Source organism: Dipodomys spectabilis, unplaced genomic scaffold (assembly GCF_019054845.1).
Source record: "Dipodomys spectabilis isolate Male_0828 unplaced genomic scaffold, ASM1905484v1 ptg000032l, whole genome shotgun sequence".
Taxonomy (NCBI): Eukaryota; Metazoa; Chordata; class Mammalia; order Rodentia; family Heteromyidae; genus Dipodomys; species Dipodomys spectabilis.
The window spans coordinates 10266098-10286264 of NW_024870709.1; the positions used below are offsets into that span (position 1 = coordinate 10266098).

Below are 20167 nucleotides of genomic sequence, written 5' to 3' on the forward strand. Positions count from 1 at the left end.
GATTACCTTTAGCACACAGCTGTTGCCTCACACACAGTAAGAGCTGTGGTATGCACTAAGAACTAGGTGAGGGGACTTCATTCATAACTGTCTGAAGTTGCAGGGGATCTTGTAATATCGTGCTTTGATCATTCATGATCAGTAACACATAAAGATCAAACTATTGTTACCAATCTGTCTTTGTGTATGAAATCACCAGGCTTAGGCAAGAGTTAAACCTATAGCTTGCTTGTCTGTCTTTACCAAGTGTTCATTACTCAACACACTAATATACAGTGGATTGAATCAGAGGAAACAACCTAAGAAGGTGCTTGAGGTTTGAGTTACTGACTGGAGAGAGTTTTGTCTTATGGAAGGAAAATAAAAGGGTCAGGAATAGCTTAGAAGACAGAGGTTACGGTTAGAGCAGAGTTAAAACAAGACTACGATCCACTGTCCCATTGTGCAAAAGAAGGTTGAGATACTAAAAGCCTTTGATGAGAACTGAACTGTTAAAAACAACAACAAGGCGCTGTAGCTCAAGTGGTAGAGCGCTCGCCTTGAGCTGAAGAGCTGAGGGACAGTGCCCAGGCCCAGAGTTCAAGCCCCACAACCGACAACAACAACAACAACAACAACACTCTTGTTTTCCCCAGGTGGAGTAACTAGCTGTTCAGATGGCACAAGTAACCGGAACAGCTTCCGACTGGATGATGACGTTCCTTACTCAGGACCATTCTGTGGCCGTGCCAGAGTGCACACAGATTTCACCCCAAGTCCCTATGACAACGACTCTCTCAAAATCAAGGTAGGTTCACATCATACCTGCTTTCTGAATGGTTTGTCAAATGCCGGTTTGATCTCTTTCTGGAAGTATAAGAAAAGGAAATAAATATGTTAGCAGAACTGCCTTACAGTGGCAAGAAGTTGAACAAAATCTGTGATGTGGGGTACAAGGGATTAGTTAGCTCAGTTCATGAGCATGCATTAGCATTAGTGAGCAATACAAGTTCAGAGTTGATGGGAGGCAAATCGTTTTGGCCAATTTCTTTTTGTGTGTGTGTGAAAATGCTGTACATAGAGGTTACAATTACATGGGCAAGATAATGAGTACATCTCTTATCAAGCATTGTTGCCTCCTCCTTTGTTTCCCCTTCCATGACTCCCATCCTCCCTCCCCCCCACCAAAGTTGTAAAGTTCGTTTTCGACATAACAACTTGTACATCTTATTGTTGTAATGGGTCCACCTGTATCCCTATTTAAATGATTTGTTTTTTCCCTTCCCCTCCACAAATTATACCGACATCAAATACAGTGAAAGCAGGGGTTATACTGTGGGGGAGGGACATACAAAGCTACAAAGAAGTAATCTTATAAATGTGTTAGAAACAATCGCATGAAAGAAAAAAAAAAAAAACATTTGAATACTTATCTTAGGGTTCATTTCCCTAACATCAATTTATCTAACCTTTTCTGCTTGACTCAGACATATACTAGTTATTGCAAAGACGGGTAACCTATGTTTCTTTGGCCCTGGCTTACTTCACTTAATATAATTTTTTCCAAGTCTTTCTCGTTTTGGCCATTTTCTGAAATCTGAAACCTCACCAGTGCTGGAGGTGCCTCATTCTGAGTGCCAAAAAATAATCCAGAAAAAGAGACACAAGGAAGATGGAAATATCAGAGGAACAAAAGCTTTGGGAGTCAGATTTAACTAAGCAGTCCCAGTACCTTTGAAATTGGTTGTCATAAATAATAAGAGATCTTTCCCCAATGGCTTCCTGCCTGTAATTCCTTCTACTTATCCCAAACTCAGAAGCTTTGAACCACACAAAAATCAGAAATGTGTAACTTTAAAAGTTTAAAGGACATATAATATGATAAGTTTACAAGTTTAAAGGACACAGGAAGGATTCAGTAAAGAATTTCCATACTTGAAAATGTCTTAGAATCTCTAGAGTTCCTTTGTCTGCTTAATAGCATGGATCTGGCATACAATTTGATTTAAAAAGATCTAACTCCCACACTAAAGAGCAAGAGCCCCAAGCAAGCACATGATCACAAGTCAGAATGATCATAACTTTTAATCTTACTAAATTCTACTATTACAAACAAAAATTCCTATTTTACACAAACCATACATTAACAAGACAGCATGGAAAATATATATGAGTGGTAGATTTAATATCCTATTTGATTAAGGGTATAGATCCTCAAAATGGCAAAATATTGAATCTGTGGGAAGTTATACATCTCAAAGAAATAATTATGACTTAAATTTAGACATTTATTTGCATAGAAATCAATTGCCTTTACAATTTTCAATTGTTGCCAATCATTGACTGCTTATAGCCAAACATAATCTGAAATAAGAATTTTTAAAATGCCACTTTGTTTGAGCATTCATATTTCATTCATTCTTCAATGGAAACTTTGTTATGGAACACAATCTAAATGTTTTCTCCTCTTAAGAAAATGAGCAATGTTAGTTAGAATGGCACAGTCCCATTTGTTAGGAAATGGAAAGACTTGGAAAAAAATCATATAAAGTGAAGTAAGCCAGACCCAAGTATGTTATATAGGCCTTACGATTTCCCTTATCTGCAATAACTAGTATATGTCTAGAACAAGCAGAAAAAATCAAAAGCTATGTACATATGACCAGGTAAGATGATGTTAAGATAAATGAACCCCAAGATAGGGGCACAAGAAGTTTTATCTTTGTTGCTGTTGTTTTAATGTACTTATAGTGTACTATGTGATTTTTTTTGTGTCTTTTGTATATTCTTTCCCCATGGTATAACCCCTGTTTTCACTGTATTTGATGTCAGTGCCCTGCATCTTGTATATTCATTTTTCTAATTTGGGGAGGGGAAGAGAAATAACAAAAAGCTGAAATAAGGATACAGGTTAACCCATTGTAACAATGGAATGTATGAGACACTAGGTTGAAAATGAACTTTACAACTTTTGAGTGGGGAGGGAGGAGTTGGGGAGGTGAAGAGGGAAGTGATGGTAGGGGAAAAACAAAGGAAGGTGTAACAATGCTCCAGAAGAAATGTACTCATTACTCATGTAACTGTAAACCCTCTCTATAGTAGCTTCACAATCAAAAATATATATTGTAAAAAAAAAAAAAAAGAATTAACTCAGTGATGCTCTGTTGCTCAAGTGGTAGAGCACTAGCCTTAGGCAAAAAGCTCAGGGACAGTGCCCAAGCCCTGAGTTCAAGCCCAACTTAAAAACAGGATTAACTAACCCATTTAGTATAAACATATTTTACACATTTGATAATTCTGCATAAAATCATTACTTTACATAGATAAAATAATCCTGAGATTTTAAAAAATTTTTATACTGTAGAAGATTTTTTTCAGATGGGCTAAAATTATGGATAGATTCACAGACTTCTTTCCTTTTGGAAAGCCCCTTCAAGGAATGATGTCTTGATGTTTTACTATGTATCAACTTAATGATAAGAATGGAAAAAGCATCCTTTTTATGTCCAGAAAACTTAGGCTTGAGTGCCAATTCTATCATAAAACTTCTTGTAAGCTCCTGGGAACTCATTTGATGTTCCATTTCTTTCTCAGTGATATTTAAAACAATAGTGTGATGCCTTCACATGATCCAGGTCACTGGGGGCAGGATCAGAGGTTCTTGGTCTTGTTAGAGAAAGAATTGAAGGCAAGACAGAAGTGTGAGTGAGAATAGGTTTATTCATGCAAAGCAAAGTGACTATATCCTCTGAAGTAAGGAGATTGTGCAGGCTTGAATTCAAACAATTGCCCCAAGAGTCCTAAGACCCTAAGCTTTTCTTATGGTCCCTCAGTAATGGGAATAACCATTCTTGAGAACTGTGTCATTGATTCCTGGAACCTGTGTTATGTGTCACTACTGCTACACATGAGGGGGTTGGTCCTGGGTGGTGAGAGTGGTACTGTCATTTTCTACTAGTTATGTAGCTATAGGTCAACAGGGCCATGATGCAGGTCACAAGTTATTCCATTCAGATCAGCAAGTCGGGGTAGGATTTTTTTCTTTTTTAAATCAATACTGAATCCACAGTTCTCAGCTATCAGGTGTCTTAATCTCAGGCCAAACCCCTATTTTAATATTTCAGATTATTTATGTAAGATGTATGTTATAAGTAGAAAATAACTATGCATGGAAAATAGTTATAAATTACATGGTGCTCTAAAACTGTCATTTGATAATTTGATATAGAAAAACAAATGTATTATTAGCTATATTTAGAAGCTTTCCTTTAAACAGATAGAGGTTTGTTTACTATTACTAGTAAAGGATTTCTTTAAACAAGTGAACTCAAATCTGTTCTGTTACCACTGAAGACTTAAAATAATGTCTTCATTTTTCTACTTATCCATAATTCCATTCTTTCTTCGTTTTCATATGACTCTATCTCTTAGAAAATTGATTTGTATATGTCTTTGCCCTTAGAAAGGAGACATCATAGATATTATCTGCAAAACACCAATGGGGATGTGGACAGGAATGTTGAACAATAAGGTGGGAAATTTCAAATTTATCTATGTGGATGTCATATCAGAAGAGGAAGCAGCCCCCAAGAAAATAAAGACACATCGAAGGAGTACAAGCGAAATACCCAAGACTCTGAAGGAGTTCTTAGAGAAAATCCACCTTCAGGTGAGCTAATATGCTTGGTTTTGGTGGAATATGGATGGATCAATTAAGGAAATTAAATGAATATTTATGTAGTAAAGTTTAAAAATGTAAGACAACAAAAGAAAACTGTTTTGCCAGATCAGCTCTTATTTCTCCTTGATTAGTTTTATTATTCAAGGACAGGTTTTAATATAACATCCCTTTGACTAAATCATAGTGGTCCATAGTGACAAGATTAATGTTAAGAAAGTGCAATAAAAAAATGCAGTATAAGACCCACGGAAGCGGGGGGGGGGGGGGGGGGGGAAGGGAATTGGGTAGGGGCTAGGGGGAGGATGGGAAGGAATGGGAAAGGGAAACAAAGGAGGAGGCTACAATACTTGATAAGAAATGTACTCGTTATCTTGCCCATGTAATTGTAACCCCTCTGTACAGTATAGACCCGACGGGATCATGTCTAAATGAGAATGATTAACAGAATACAAAGAGTAAAGTGAAAAGTCACAGAAAGGAAAGAAAAAATGAAAAGAAAATGGTAGTTTTTACAAAGGGAAGATAATAAAATGCAATCATTCCAAAAGTTATTTGTTATCAAACAGTGATCATTAATTCCCATAATAATTGTGGTGAGGAAACAGGTTGTCTGTTTTTATAATCTTCTTGTTATATTAACATTACTTTTTGAATCATCTGCATTGTTAAATGATGTATACATATGTAACCTCACTTGATACTTTCCTAGAACTATCTCAGCAGTACCATCTATTTCTAAAACTTACTCAGCAGTGCTTTGAAATTTTCATAATTCATCAATTAAGACTTTCTTTATATAAATTATCTCGTTATTTACCTGTTTATACACACATGGTTTGTATTTTTTTTCTTTTTTTTGGGGGGGGGGGGAGGAGGGTCCGGTACTGGGGCCTGAACTCTGGGCCTGGGCACTGTCCCTCAGCTCTTCAGCTCAAGGCTAGCGCTCTACCACTTGAGCCACAGCTCCACTTCCGGCTTTTTTCTTTTTGCTTATGTGGTGCTGAGGAACCGAACCCAGGGCCTCATGCATGCAAGGCAAGGGCTCTACCACTGAGCCACCTTCCCAGCCCACATGGTTTGTATTCTTATACATTCCTCTGTTATTATTGGCTCAGCATGGAAGGGACAGTACTTGGGAAAAGTATAAGTTTCAGTTTTTGCCTTAGCAACTTATTTGTTTTATGCTTTAGAAAAAAAAAAAATCTAGGTCTGTAAAATCTTACCCCAAAGGCCACAGTTAGATGGTTGTGTCAGAAAGGAATTTTTTTTATTCAGTTGTCTAATTCCATGCTCTTCTTGGGCAAACTATTTTTGTAATTGTTACTCTTTTTCCTTTTTACATTTTTAAGTAATAAGTTCTTCCTGATTACTTAAAACTTTTCAACTTCCTCTTATCCAATTTTAGTAACTAAAATAAGAATATTGAAATTATGATATAAATGGGAGAGTTTTTTGAGGAAGTTGTAAAAGTATTCTATTCAATTTGCATTTTTTATTCAGTCAGAAATAACAGGGGTTGTATAAATAATGTAGATTTTAAAATCAGAAGTCTATGAATTTTAAATTGATAAATGATACAAATGTCAGCTTCTCTCTCACACATACACACAGAGATAGAGAGAGAAAAACAGAGAGAGAGAGAAACACAGAGAGAGAAGGAAATAATACTTTTCCCATGGAGCCCATTTATATTTAATACAGAAATTTAAGTTTTATTTTTAAAATACATTTCAACCAAAATGCAAAATCATATATATATAATGTTTTTTTTCAAATTCATTTTTACCCAAAGAAGGTAATGAAACTAGCTGTTTTTATGATCATGCAAACAAGATAATATATAGATTAAGAAATATTACTATAATATACTCTTTTACAGGTAGTTTATCAGTAGAGTTAAGGAAATGTTACCAGTGTCCATGTAACTAGTCAGAAGTGAAAAGAACCAGTGGGATGAAGGATTCCGTTACTAAGCTGATCCTTAGCACTGTTATAGCTGGAGGTAACTCTTACTCTACGTTTGTCCTTCCAGAAGTGACAATACACAACATTCTCTTTAAAGCGCTGGAGTTTGAATTTGAATAACTGGTGCAATAAAATGGATTCAAGCCAGAATTCTACAGACTAGCATCCTTCATTTTCTATCTGAAGCTCTATACTCCCTTTAAACCCAAAATAACTAAACAGAAAGTATTTAAACATAGCTCTTGGATATAATATGATGCTTATTTTTCTCCCCCACAGGACTATACCTCAACACTTTTGCTCAATGGTTATGAGACGCTGGAAGATTTAAAAGATATAACAGACAGTCATCTCATTGAATTAAACATTGCAGACCCAGAAGACAGGATGAGGCTACTATCAGCTGCTGAAAATCTCCCGGATGAAGAAAGTAAGTACACTGACCTGCTGTGTTTTTTATTTTTCCTCCCTAGCATTTTTGCTTTAGTGTAAATAGCAAAATCATTAAAAGTAAAGATCCAAGTGTATTTACTGAGAGCCATATATAATGTTCTCTTTTATAAAGTATGAATTTTCATTTAACCTTAGGAACAACAACTCTGATCAAATCTATAATTGAGGAAAGGATTTCTTTCTGTTCGTTGAATTCTCAGGAAGTAAAATGACTCCTCTCTGGGTCCCTCATTTTGATGCTGCTGAGCTATTAATTTGCAGGCAAGTGGATGCCTGCATTTCCAAAGACTGAGGGAGGTTAGAGACAAATATTTAGTGACAGCATGAGCCATTAGTGAGAAATGTAACACATGGCTTCTGTAGAACAACACAGAACATGGCTCTAAGCTAATGAGGCTTTGTGCCATACAGGAAAATTCATTTCATTACCATATAGTCACATCTTGTATGTGTTTATAGCACTCTGTGAAAATGCTCTAATGGCTTGCAAAAATATGCAGCTCTTTTTATTATCTAAGATGGTTTTCTGTATTTGTAAGTATAAAGTGAAGATGGAATAATGCATGCAGATTCACTTAGAGAAGAATATTAGCTATGTCAACTGGCTTGGAGCTTTTACTTTTACAATTACCCAGCCAGAACGCCCTTCCTATTAAAGCTCCTCAAGCAGGGCTTCCTAGCTTGAGTTGAAGGCGTGCCAAACTGTAAAGATTTTTTGTGATGATAAAAAGAGGGTAAAAAGTCTAATATTTGAGATGAAAAATAATTTGTATCAACCAAACATCAAACTGATAGCAACTCTCATTGTAGTTGAATACATGTTCCATGAAAATCTTTGGGACGAAGTGTTGATTATCTTACCTGGTACCCTTCACACAGCACTCCAAGTTAAATAGCCAAGACTATTTAACTCCAAGTTGAGGATGAGACATAGAGATGATAAGCAATTTGTCTAAGTGCAAATCCTTGGAAGTTTTAGAACTTAGATTCCTACTATGATTTGTGAGGCTAATCTATACTTTCTAACACTGTAACAGCCAGATGAAGAGCAACAGAGGAAAGCTGAATTTAGCCCTCAGACCTCCTGACTTCCTTTGTGGGCTATCCTGTGTCTCCTCTGGCAAATCCTGCAAAACTGAAGCTTAGTCACTTGCTATGCATTTGCTTTTTATGTGGTAGGAATTCATTTACATTTTTTGAAACTGTTCCTTACTTTATTCTGACTTGCTATCTTGAGTTCTCCTAGATCTTCATCCTATTCCAACAGATTTCAAATTCATGACTAATTCAACACCAGCAGAACTTACTTCATCTTCAGATCTTTAGGTTTTCATATGCTTTCTCTGAAGTTTTGAGGCCAGGAGATTAATACAAGAGCACAATGAGTCACAGAGGCAAACAAAGACTAGCCTTAAGAAAGTAGTTAATTTAGTTAATAATTCAAGCCCAGACATTATCTCCCAAGGCAGTTTCTTTTATATCTCATCCATTTCAAGCTAGGATAACTCACTAAAGAATGTTTGCTTAAAAACTACCTTATAGATTTTTCATATTCATTATATTTACTGTCATGCTAATATCCTCGAAAATAATTTGAGTATAGGAGGGAGAACAATATGGTGGGGTTTTTTTTTTTTGGGGGGGGGGTGTTTGTCAGTCATGTTTGACAGTACCCAGGTACTGTCCCGTAGCTCTTCAGCTCAAGGCTAATGCTCTACTACTTGAGCCACAGCACCACTTCAGGTTGTTTTTTTTTAATTTAATTTATTTTTTTTTGTGAACATACTGTACAGAGGGGTTACAATTACTTGGGCAGGATAATGCATACATTTCTTATCAAACATTGCAGCCTCCTCCTTTGTTTACCCTTCACATCCCTTCCCTACCTTCCCCCCCCCCCTCCCCCTCTCCCCCCCCCCCCCCCCCACCCCAGCACCAACATTGTAAAGCTCCTTTTCAACATGACCTTGTACTTCAGGTTTTCTGAGTGGTTTATTGGAGCTAAGAGTCTCATGGCCTTTCCTGCTGGGACTGGCTTTGAACCATGGTCCTCAGATTTCAGCCTCCTTACAGGCATGAGCCATCAGTGCCCAGCGAAAAATAAGTTTTGAACAAGTAAAAATAATTGTTTTTCTTCTCTAACCATACACATGGATATGTTTGTTTTCTAATTTTCAAATGAGTAAGTAATTCAGAAGTAAGTTTCAAACAGCTGGATAAATAGAAGACATTAGGAAATTGAGATTGTCTGGTACTTTTTCAGGTTTCTTCTCCAGGACTTTATGTCATGGTTCCACTTCAGAAAGTGGAAGTGAATCTCAGTACTCTGGAGGTTGAGGCACAATGAGTTAGAGTTCTTGCAGTCTGGGCCTCCACAGTGAGACCTTTAAAATATTATACACGTGTGTGTGTGTGTGTGTGTGTGTGTGTGTGTGTGTGTGTGTGTGTGTGCATAGAAGTTTTGTTTGAAAACAAAACCTTTGTTTTTTAGAGTCACAAAATGACTCTGAAAGGTGAGAGGCCACCTAGGCTCTCCCACAGGAGAGTTGTGAAGGAGAAAGTGCTTTCAGGTAAAACTACTTAGCAGGAACACAAAGAAAGATGAGTTCCAAATCAAAGTCATATATGTTCTTCACTTCTTTCTTTTACCTCTTTCCTTGCCTGTCTACTGTCCATGTTAACCAAAGAATAATGACCTATATTGATAACAACAATATGAGAGCTGAGTATCATTTTTAAAATCTGGCTCAATTTTTCCATTGCATGATGGGGAAACTAAAATGTGAATAGCTGAGTACCTTTCTCAAGCTCATTTATGTAGAACTTAGATGCTTAAGTCCATTAGAATCATATCCTAGCCTGTGAAGGGAAAATATAATATCTCTAAGAATAGAGTGGTTTTCATTATATGATATATAAAAGAGGATAAACCACAGATCGTATTTCCTGAAACAAAACTTTTAGCAAGTAGCATTTGAAGGTCAAGAGAAGTTAATCACTTACGAAAACCCCATAATGTGCAAAATATACACAAAAAGGCAAATTCAGGGAGATGAAAATTGCAGATTCAACCAGTGTTACTTGTCAACATAGAAGCCTGAGATTTTTTTCTTATTTTAATCTTTTGGTCTAAAGTAGTATTAGAATATACATGTCAAAAAGATGCATACTTCACGTTATGCTATTGTGACTGAAAGCTATTTATTTTATATGAAACTGCTTTGCTCAAGAAATAAAGAAGAATGACTTCCATTTGTAGATAAGATGGTGAATTCTGATGATTTGGCACCATGCTGCAGGCTTATTTTTATCTATTCTTTACTCTGTGAATCATATCTTCTGTAACCATGCTAAAGATTAAAAACACAACCTTCATGTATCTTGAATAATAAAGACCTTGAATATATGGTTATATAAAATGGAGACATTATTAAAAACAAATGCATGTCACACTCACAGGTTAAAAATAGTTTTTTTAAAGAAGGAAATATGTACATCGATCTGGATTTTATGTGTGTATTTTTATTTCAATCATTGAATAATATCAGTTTGAGGATGTCAAAAAATGCCAATTTAGAGTTGTATTGTTTGTTAGGCCGTGAACTTGGAAAGTTTTTGCTTTCCTAAGCATTGAATATAAAAACTGAACAAACTCGGCACATGTTTTGTGGGTAAGAGTTTAAACTAATATGAAAATAAAGAAAAGGACCCAAATGTGTCTTTAATATTTCTAGAGAAATTAGGAAGATAGGAAATAAGTCAAAGAAAAACCAGAAATCTAATATTTTAAACAAAAAATTTCCTTTCCTCTTAGCCTAGAGATTATTAGTATTGTTTGCACTTTGACCTTGAAAATGTAAACTGGGCTAAACTTTTTAGGTCACTGCTTGGCAGGAGTAAAGATGCTTTTCAAACAAGCTGATAGAAAGGCTATTGAGTGGTCTAAAATGATCACAAGATTACCACTAGAAACAGATAATGTATTTGGTGGGAGGGGGTTCTACAACCCAAGAAAGACAAGCAGAGATATCCAGACTTTATTCTGAGGTCGCATTAGAACTGAGTAGAATTTGCTCTCTCACCTGGGAATCTAGATAAGGTTACAGAGAAGAAAAATTGGTGTTGAGGCCTAATTCCTGGAGAAGAAAATTGAAGTGTTATCTATTTATTTTGTGGACATTAGGGTCTCCATATTTATTGAGGGAGTTTAAAAAATAATTTCTCTCCTTTGGGAGTAAACACTATTAGTGAAAATGAGGGGAGGCAAAGAAAAAGTGGGGAGATCTGAAAAAGCACAACTTTAAAAACCCTTTTGCCAGCCAGGTGCTGCCAGTAGTTTATGCTTGAACTCCTAGCTACACAGGAAGCTGAGATCTGAGGAGCCAGGTTAAATCTAGCCTGAGCAGGCAAGTTTGAGAGACTCTTTAATACTCTACCAAAGAAGTTGAAAATGGAGCTGTGGCTCAAGTGATAGAGAGCCAGCCTTGAGCTAAAGAAGCTCAGAGACAGCATTCAGACTCTGAGTTCAAGCCCCAGCAGCAGGGGGAAATAATAACTCTTTACCTTATTCAAAAATGCTTCTTCAGAATAAGATACATACACTGCTATTACTAGTATATATTTTCTATCAGTTCTGTACTTGTCACCTTTCCCCATTGAGAAGCACATTGGTGTGTCTTATAATCACATCTATTGAATGTTTACTATTGTCCTTGAGGGAAACGGGTGATGGAAGTATTTTGCCTTACCCTAGAGGGATCATTTACATTTTCAGTTAAAATAAAAACTTGCTAACAAGGTACGCAAACTGTATAGAATCTGTATACAATTTATTTGAGGTGCCTTACAAAGTCTTGTTGCAGTGCCAAATGAGGAGGAAGGGGACGGGGGAAGGGAAAAGGACCTGGTATGCCTTGGCATTGGCACCAGCAGTGGTCCCAGTAGCCCCTTATTGCTAAACCGTCCCAGGTTGTGCCTTCTTGCCTGTCTGCCTGCTCAAATTGATGCAGGCAAAATGGAGCAGGGAGTAGTCAGGAGCTGGAACAGGAGTTTCCACCAGGGGAGATTTGCAGCGATGCCAAGCTCCAGTCCAGCAGTTGGCCTAAACATGTGCCAGCCTAGCCTGGTGCCCCAGCCCCTGACATGTGTACCTGGGGTGGCCAAACTATTTGCCATATGATTTCAGTCTAGATTCCAGAAATGCACAGCTTTTAGGGAAAGACATGGTATCTACCCACATATATAAGGTGCAGGAGACATGCAGGCATTTTACTTGTGTGCATTTATAAATATGTATTTGATATCTATTCCTAGTCATAGATGATTGGCTTCATGCAATTTCATTCCTCCAGATTTTTGGCTTCAGTAAGATTTCATTTAGGATACATATCACATGTTTATTCCTTTACCATACAGCAATTTCTATTGAAAGAATTTTTTTCTATTGAAAGATTTTTTTCACCTAAGTCATCTAAACACCTTTATAAAGTCTATAAACAGAGCACTTCTACAGTTGCTTGCATAATGCACTGTTATTGTACCTGGTTTCATAATGAACACATAGTCTAAAAAGACCTAATCCTCTATTTCCCACAGCCATCCTGTACATGTTTAACAAATGCTTCTAAAATGAACATATGCTGTGGGAGGGGGTAAAGAGATTTGTAAATAGTAAGTAAGATTTTTGTCCTTTTGATAAAAATTAAAATAACCTCCAATCTTAGCACACACACATACACACACACACACACACACACACACACACAAAGTTCTTGGAATAGTCAGATAGGTATTGATTGGCATGGTCATTGGTTTTATCTTATGTCTATGCCTACTGTGTGTGTGTGTGTGTGTGTGTGTAAAAGATTATAAAAATGTTGTAGATTTTTGGAGAGGAGCAACGTAAAGAACTAAAAGTTTAAAAATGTACATTTTTTGTACCCAGAAATTATAGTTTCAAGAATTTATCCTACTAAATTCAAAATAAAAATATGAGTTAAAACAGTAGTAGTATAGTAATAAACTATAGTAATATATCAAAAGTATTAAGGAAGTAATATAGAACTTTCTGTATATTGATGTGGAAATATATCCTAAGAATATTAAACAAAAAATAGAAAGTTATATAGGATAATCTTATTATAGTGAAAAGTATAATAATAATAGCATGAGATTAATTTTTCATCATATCAATATAAATAAGCATAATCTTATGTGTATCCTCATGTTTTCTTCTTTCCTTTTCCATTTGGCTAGACCTGAGAATTAAACTTGCATAAGACAGATCAACAAAAGCCTAAATTTTTTATTCACCATGTTATGTGGCAAGTCATGCTTCATGAGGAAAGTAAGAATTGAAGAATCAGTTACAACGGAAAACTTATATACTGACTTGTACCTAGAGTAGCAAGCTATAAAAATAATACAAGGCACAGGGGCATAGTCCGGAGTATATAATTAGGTCAAGACGTAGCTAGGATGATGAAGCTTAATCTGCAGATTTCCTGTGGCTTTGATGGTAAGGATGATAATTTCTTTCCTTAGGAGGCCATATTTCATGTGGAATTTCATCCTGCCTTTAAGATACAAAGAAAGGTAGAGTTATCAAATACCAAGTGGTTTTTTTTTCAAGTACTTTTAACTAAAATAGTGAATATATCAAAGTAGCTTGTTTGAACATGGCATGTTTTCAACTTGTTCAAGTAGACAAGGGTTAATTAATCTATCAGAAATATGAAATTGATTTCCCTAGGCTTCTAATTCAATAGTACACAATGGCAGTTTTAAATTTCATTTGTTCATCATCAAAATAGTTAAAAATGACAATTAAGGGCAGAAATTTTCTGAGTCCAAAGCCCTCCACTGGAGTTTGTGGCCAGACAGGGCACTCACCCAACCTGTTTTCCACATATGGCTCAGTGATTGTAATCTCCAGGGAGACTGATCTCCAGGGAGAATGTCTCTGCCCCCATCGACCTGTCAGTACTGTGTAAGTAAAGGTCACCAGGTGTGTGAATGAGATTTCCTCCACAGTACACAACTCACCACAGGATCAGTTATGATACTGGGCCACAAAGAGAGCAAATAGAGGAAGAGTGATTTCAACTCCATATTCCCTCTTGGCCTCCATAGTGGATTCCTGTTTCTTATTTTGCATTATTTTCAAGAAAAGAGGTTAGTAATAAAGTAAAATAAGCATCACACATGCAGTTTAGTTAGAAAACTACAGTCCTAAGAGATTTAAGGACATGTTTAAGATGAAAATAAATGTAGCTGAGAGCCCCGTTGTATGTTTTTACTAAATTTCCCTCTATGAAAGAAAATAAAACGCTGTTTCTGCACAAAAATCTAGCCATAGAAGCGTGTACTACATCATTTCTTTTTTTCTTTTTTTGGGGGGGGGGAGGGGGGGTCCGGTTGTGGAGCCTGAACTCTGGGCCTGGGCGCTGTCCTTCAGCTCTTCAGCTCAAGGCTAGTGCTCTATGACTTGAGCCACAGCGCCACTTCCGGCTTTTTTCTTTTTGCTTATGTGGTACTGAGGAATCGAGCCCAGGGCCTCATGCATACAAGGCAAGCGCTCTACCACTGAGCCACCTTCCCAGCCCCTCATTTCTTTTTTTTTTGAGTGACTTAAATGGACACATACTAAGGTGTCTATCTTTGATTTTTTTCTTTTGAGCATAGTGCCAGAATAGGAAAAGAAGAGGAATGCGTATAAAACAGCTTTAATTGAATTTTAAACAATTTCTTTCTGATCTTTAGTTCTTATTTCTTCAGTCTAAACATCACTTTTATTAAAATATATTATTTATCACTTTCTTTGGCTAAGCTCATTTTACTATACCTTCGAAGTTGTGTTATTTTATAATATCTGTAAGAGAGGATTAGCAAAGACATATTCTGAAGATTTGAGTAAAGAAACCTGGGACAATTTTCTAATACGTGAATATAGGGAATATTTCTCTCCTTAGAGTATTGAGAACATTTTCCCAGAATGAAGAGCTAGTTCTATTTCCTTAAATATTTCTTCACTTTTAGTATAATTGAGATTGCCCACATTAATTAAATGTCACAACTCCAATATAATTATTTTGTGAATAATTATATTAGCTGTCTTCTGTTTTAATCACCATGCCACTTTTTTTCCCCCAACATTGATGACTATCTTAAAATCCTTGATTTTGGTCCATAAGTTTTAATTTACTGTTTTTGTAGGAAATAAAATATTTTAACATTCAAATTCATTATTGGTAATAACATATTTGCTAAACAATTCTTTCTTAACCTATTAATTTTATTTTCATTGCATACAGTACAGAAAAATGCTGGTTTCTGGAGTTCATATCGTGCTTGTAATTAAACTGTATTAACAGAAGACATGTCAGTGATTATAATTTTTTAGCATATTCAGAATGAAACTATGTAGTCTTTAGGATATTCACAAACTATTGATGGCTGCATTTTTTAAAGCCATTTTATTTTTTATTATTTGGAAATTAAAATATGAAGCATTGTACAGCTTTAAATGAAAAATACAGAAAAGTGTATATAAATATGTGTATACTTGTCTGCATACAATTTTAATGATAAAATGTGTGCTTTTTTTTTTAAACTTAAGATATTATCAGAAATACTTTAGTATTAAAAGATGCACTCAGATATCCAATGAGATATCCAATGCAATTTTGGAGGCAAACTCTTTCTCATTCCTATGTGTTACTTGCGTGGTTAGCTCAGATGCTTGAACCATAGAACAAAACTGATGAAGGTTGTGTTTTCAATTTCTGGGTAGGCCAGTTAGCATTACTGTGCTTCATGACCACATGGAGGGGCTAAATGACTTAGAAAGAAAATGTGAATGCATTAGTATGAATTCATCTTCTCTGAGGAAAAGGTTAAAAAAAAATCTGCTCTAACAGAAGACCTACCTTTGTGCTAATCCCTATCATTACTGTCAGGATGAAAAGAAACAAGAAGAGGAAAATCTTAAGTCTCTGAATACAAAGACTGGATACCATATAGCTTTCATCTCCATAATAAAACATAATGACCTGCCTTTTCTTTTTATAGTTACAGTTGAGGGGCTCCAGCTGATCACCTGCCTGAAATTATTGCAAGCCTGGTGGGAAGCATTCGAGGAGGCATAGTCATGTTTTCATTGCACTAGGAAATCATTTAGCAAATTACTGCTGTTCTGTAAATTACTGTGCTACATAACTTTCATACTGAGAAACTGTTTCCTTTTTTCTATAAAAAATTGTAGATGAAAGAGTTCTTTGGTAAATAGTCTGTATTTAAAACACATCAAATCCTACAACTTAAAGAATGTGATATGGCATTTCTTGGGTGGAAATAAACACAAATATTTTCATTACTACTATTAAACTATGACGTGGGTAAAATGTTTTTCACTTATGTTTTTGTTACAATTTGAGTTGAAGTTGTAGAGGCTTCTTAAGATGAAATGATAATCTAAATATTTCTTTTTGGAAAGAAAAACAATTTTATAAATCAGAGTTGTTTTTTTTGTTTTGTTTTGTTTTGTTTTAAAGCCAAGACCTCTATCTTTAGTAGAGCCTGCAATTGGTAATAATCTTAAAGAGGTAATGAGAGCAAACAGATCTTATTATAGCAAAAGGTACTAATTTGTAGGGAAGTAGCTTGACTCTTTACAGTTGAAGGAGGTGTGGTCTTATCTCCATCACTGCGGTATTCCAAAAGGGCCACATTTCAGAGTGATCAGAGTTAATGTGCTAGGATGTATAACAAAGGACTAATTCCTCTAGCCTTTTCCAGAGACAGTTGGATAATGTAGCAGAAACTGCTCATTTCACTTCAGAAGCAATAAGATAGGAAAGCAGAAACTATAAGCACTAGATCCTTAGATGGGCATGTTAAACTGTAATCTTCTTATGCAACCTTTTGAAGTTCAGAAAATTATATTAAATTAAAAGAACAAAAAAGAAAAGCAGAACCCCAAAAAGCAATTCTTTATAAAACAAAGTCTCATTTCATTAAACAAGTGTTGAAAACCAAATAAAACCAAGTTGAAAACCAAATAAGTACTTGATATGTAATCCTATAGTTGAAGAAAGTTGTGCCAAATGTTCAGATTCAAGAGAGGGTCACAGATGTAGTTTTTCACAGGTACCTTAAGAAAAGGTTCAAAGAACTTTTTCATTTGTTTTGAAAAAGACGAGGGAGTAGTTTTTTAAATCATTTTCATTTAGCCTTTCTCAATCAGTCATCTTCATGTAACAACAGAATCAGTAAAGGAGTTTAAGCAATGTTTTTTTCTCATTTTTTCCATGGATGGTGTATAACTACTCACCATTTTGGTATATTAAATACAAGTTAATTCACTATGCAAGAGTAGCTGAGGTCAGGTTTCATGGGTGACAGAGGTTAATAACAATTAGATTCATAGTAGGCCATAAACAAATAATTGGCCAAGTATCTGGAACCTAGGGGAAATGCATTTTAAAGGTTGTATGCAAGAGATGTGTAAATTAGGTAGAAGGTGGGCTTTCTAAAATAAATTAATTTGCTATATGTTAGTCTATTGAAAATGATTGATTTTACAGCCTCCTCGTTTCAGTTCTTGAAAATTTGGGTTTATTCTCTTCTCACTGGAGTTGATTAAATACAGCAGAATGTAATCAAGTATCTGAAGGCAGAGTTCTTGTTCACACCTTACATATATGTGTAATTCTCCCGATGTGAGGCTTTTCTAAGGGTAAAAGTGAAGAAATCCCCAGCTGATAAGTGAAAGAGGAGGATGTGCTAAATGTAGCTAAGAAGTGGTAGTTAGATATCCATTTCTTCTCTGAAGAATTCAGTTCATGATACAGGGAACTACCCATCTGGAAGGGCAAAGAACCTTTATGATGATATTAACAGAATCCTGTGATGACTAATATAATGTTGCATAGGGTCTTTTAAAATATCTTTTAGAGGGGCTGGGAAGATGGCTCAGTGGTAGAGCGCTTGCTTTGCATGCCTGAGGCCCTGGGTTCGATTCCTCAGCACCACATAAGCAAAAAGAAAAAAGCCAGAAGTGGTGCTGTGGCTCAAGTGGTAGAGCGCTAGCCTTGAGCTGAAGAGCTGAGGGACAGTGCCCAGGCCCAGAGTTCATTTAGGCCCCACAACCGGACCCAAAAAAACAAAACAAAACAAAATATCTTTTAGAGTTCCAACATTAATCTAAAAGATAATGCCTGTTGAATATAGAAGACTATTGAAATGAATCAATGTAAACATAAACAATTGTCTTTTTCTGATGAAGGTTGGTATAGAAAAATTCTGGACACTTTTAAGTTTTGTTATAGTCTATGCACTTGAAATTGTATTTTATCTAGTGATAGAATAATAGAATATCTATCTATTCTAGTGATTGTTTGCTTATGGATTCACATTATCATGATTAGGGACTTGTTCACAAAGATTGCTATAAATTTGGCTGGTATTTTAAAAGACATATGACTTATTTTAGGTGATGTTTTAAAGAATATTTAAATGTATAAGGCACCAGTTTTACTGTGGATACAACTTACTACCAATGAAAAACAAGAGTCCACATTGACCTTTGCTCTTGTAGGTTGTGCACATGAATTTCAGGAAACTGCATTTAAACAATAAAGGCACAATTTGTGTTCTAAGAAAACAGTGATTTGAAAATTCATATGTGTGTATATCTTTTATAACAAATAAATGTATCTTTTATTCACTGAAACTTCGACTGTAGTGAACTGAAGGTTGGAACATTTAAAATAGGATAATACATGAAAGTGAATAACAGATGAATAAAACTCCTTGGCTTTCATTAACACTTCCTCTTTCTTCCATTCACAGTCATTGAAGAACAAGTAAATGAATCTGTGTCCTTATGCATAAGCCCAGACATTTCCTCAAGTAAGTCACAGTTAGATGACTGTCCAAGAGACTCTGGTTGTTATATGTCATCAGGAAATTCAGATAACGGCAAAGAAGACCTGGAATCTGAAAGTTTGCCTGACATGATAGAGAAGATTACTCTCACAGAATCAAGTGACTGAATATCTTCCTTAACTATATGTGCTATTGATACATTCCTTTATAGCTCTCCTTGATCTACAAGACAGAATAGAAGAGAATATTTTGTAAATACAAACCAAATTAGAATATTTTAATCTGAATGCTGTACATACAAGTGCATACCTCTAACATTCACAGGTGTTGTAAGTAAAATGTACATTTATTAAATGCTATGTAATTTGCATAGATTAGAAAATGTTACAACGTAAGGCTCTGATATGTATTACACACGCTTTCTATTACAAACATGAAAATATGAAAATTTTCTTTTACACAAGCCAGTTTTGAACATGTGTGTATTAGTAAGTTAACATTAATGGAAGGTCTTTTGGTTGAACTGATTTGTACAAGTAATATGTATACTCATTTTTGTTTTGTTGGGAAATTGTATTGATATCGGGAACTTTGTATCCTTGACTTGGAGTATTAGTAAATTTTGTGTTGATCTGTAAATTTTGTGTTGATCTCTTTACTAATTCCATTATTTGTTATAAAAGTGCTGATAGCCAGGCACTGGTGGCTCACGCCTATAATTCTAGTTACTCAGGAGGCTGAGATCTGAGGATCATGGTTCAAAGCCAGCCTGGGCAGAAAAAGTTCCTGTGAGACTCATATCTCCAATTAAATACTCATAAACAAAGTGGCACTGTGGCTCAAATTGTAGAATGATAGCCTTGAGTACAAAGAGGCTCAGGGATAGTGCTCAGGCCCAGAGTTCAAGCCCTACAGCCAACCCTCCCCCACAAAAAAGAACCAATAACAATATTTGATCACTCTTAATCTAGTAAAACTAATTTCAATAACTGCAGAGATATTCTTTTTTTAAGTGTAAATAAATTTTTGACCCAAATGTTAATAATAAAAAGAAATATGTATATTGTACATTCTAAGCTAGTTTTTTTAGTCTTAGACCTTTAAAGAAAACCTATTGGACAATGGTTGTATGATCAATACTCAATAATGATTCTCAAATTACTAATGGTTCTTTTAGCTCTGCTGCTCTCCTAAATCAATCTG

The 20167-nt window shown here is 35.5% G+C and overlaps 1 protein-coding gene across 3 annotated transcripts in view; it reads left to right on the forward strand.

Annotated features, from left to right (window-relative positions):
• The window catches only part of Samsn1 (SAM domain, SH3 domain and nuclear localization signals 1), a 49132-nt gene extending 29469 nt beyond the window's left edge, over positions 1-19663 (forward strand). For 2 of the 3 annotated variants that reach the window (XM_042676871.1, XM_042676873.1), the window contains 4 exons: positions 636-787; positions 4442-4648; positions 6905-7055; positions 18929-19663. In XM_042676871.1, the coding sequence (XP_042532805.1) occupies positions 636-787; positions 4442-4648; positions 6905-7055; positions 18929-19131 (713 nt within the window). In that variant the 3' untranslated portion in view covers positions 19132-19663. Of the gene's footprint in view, positions 1-635; positions 788-4441; positions 4649-6904; positions 7056-16147; positions 16510-18928 lie in introns of those variants that run through there. The other variant, XM_042676872.1, reaches the window with a different exon arrangement.
• Positions 19664-20167: the final 504 nt, after the last annotated feature.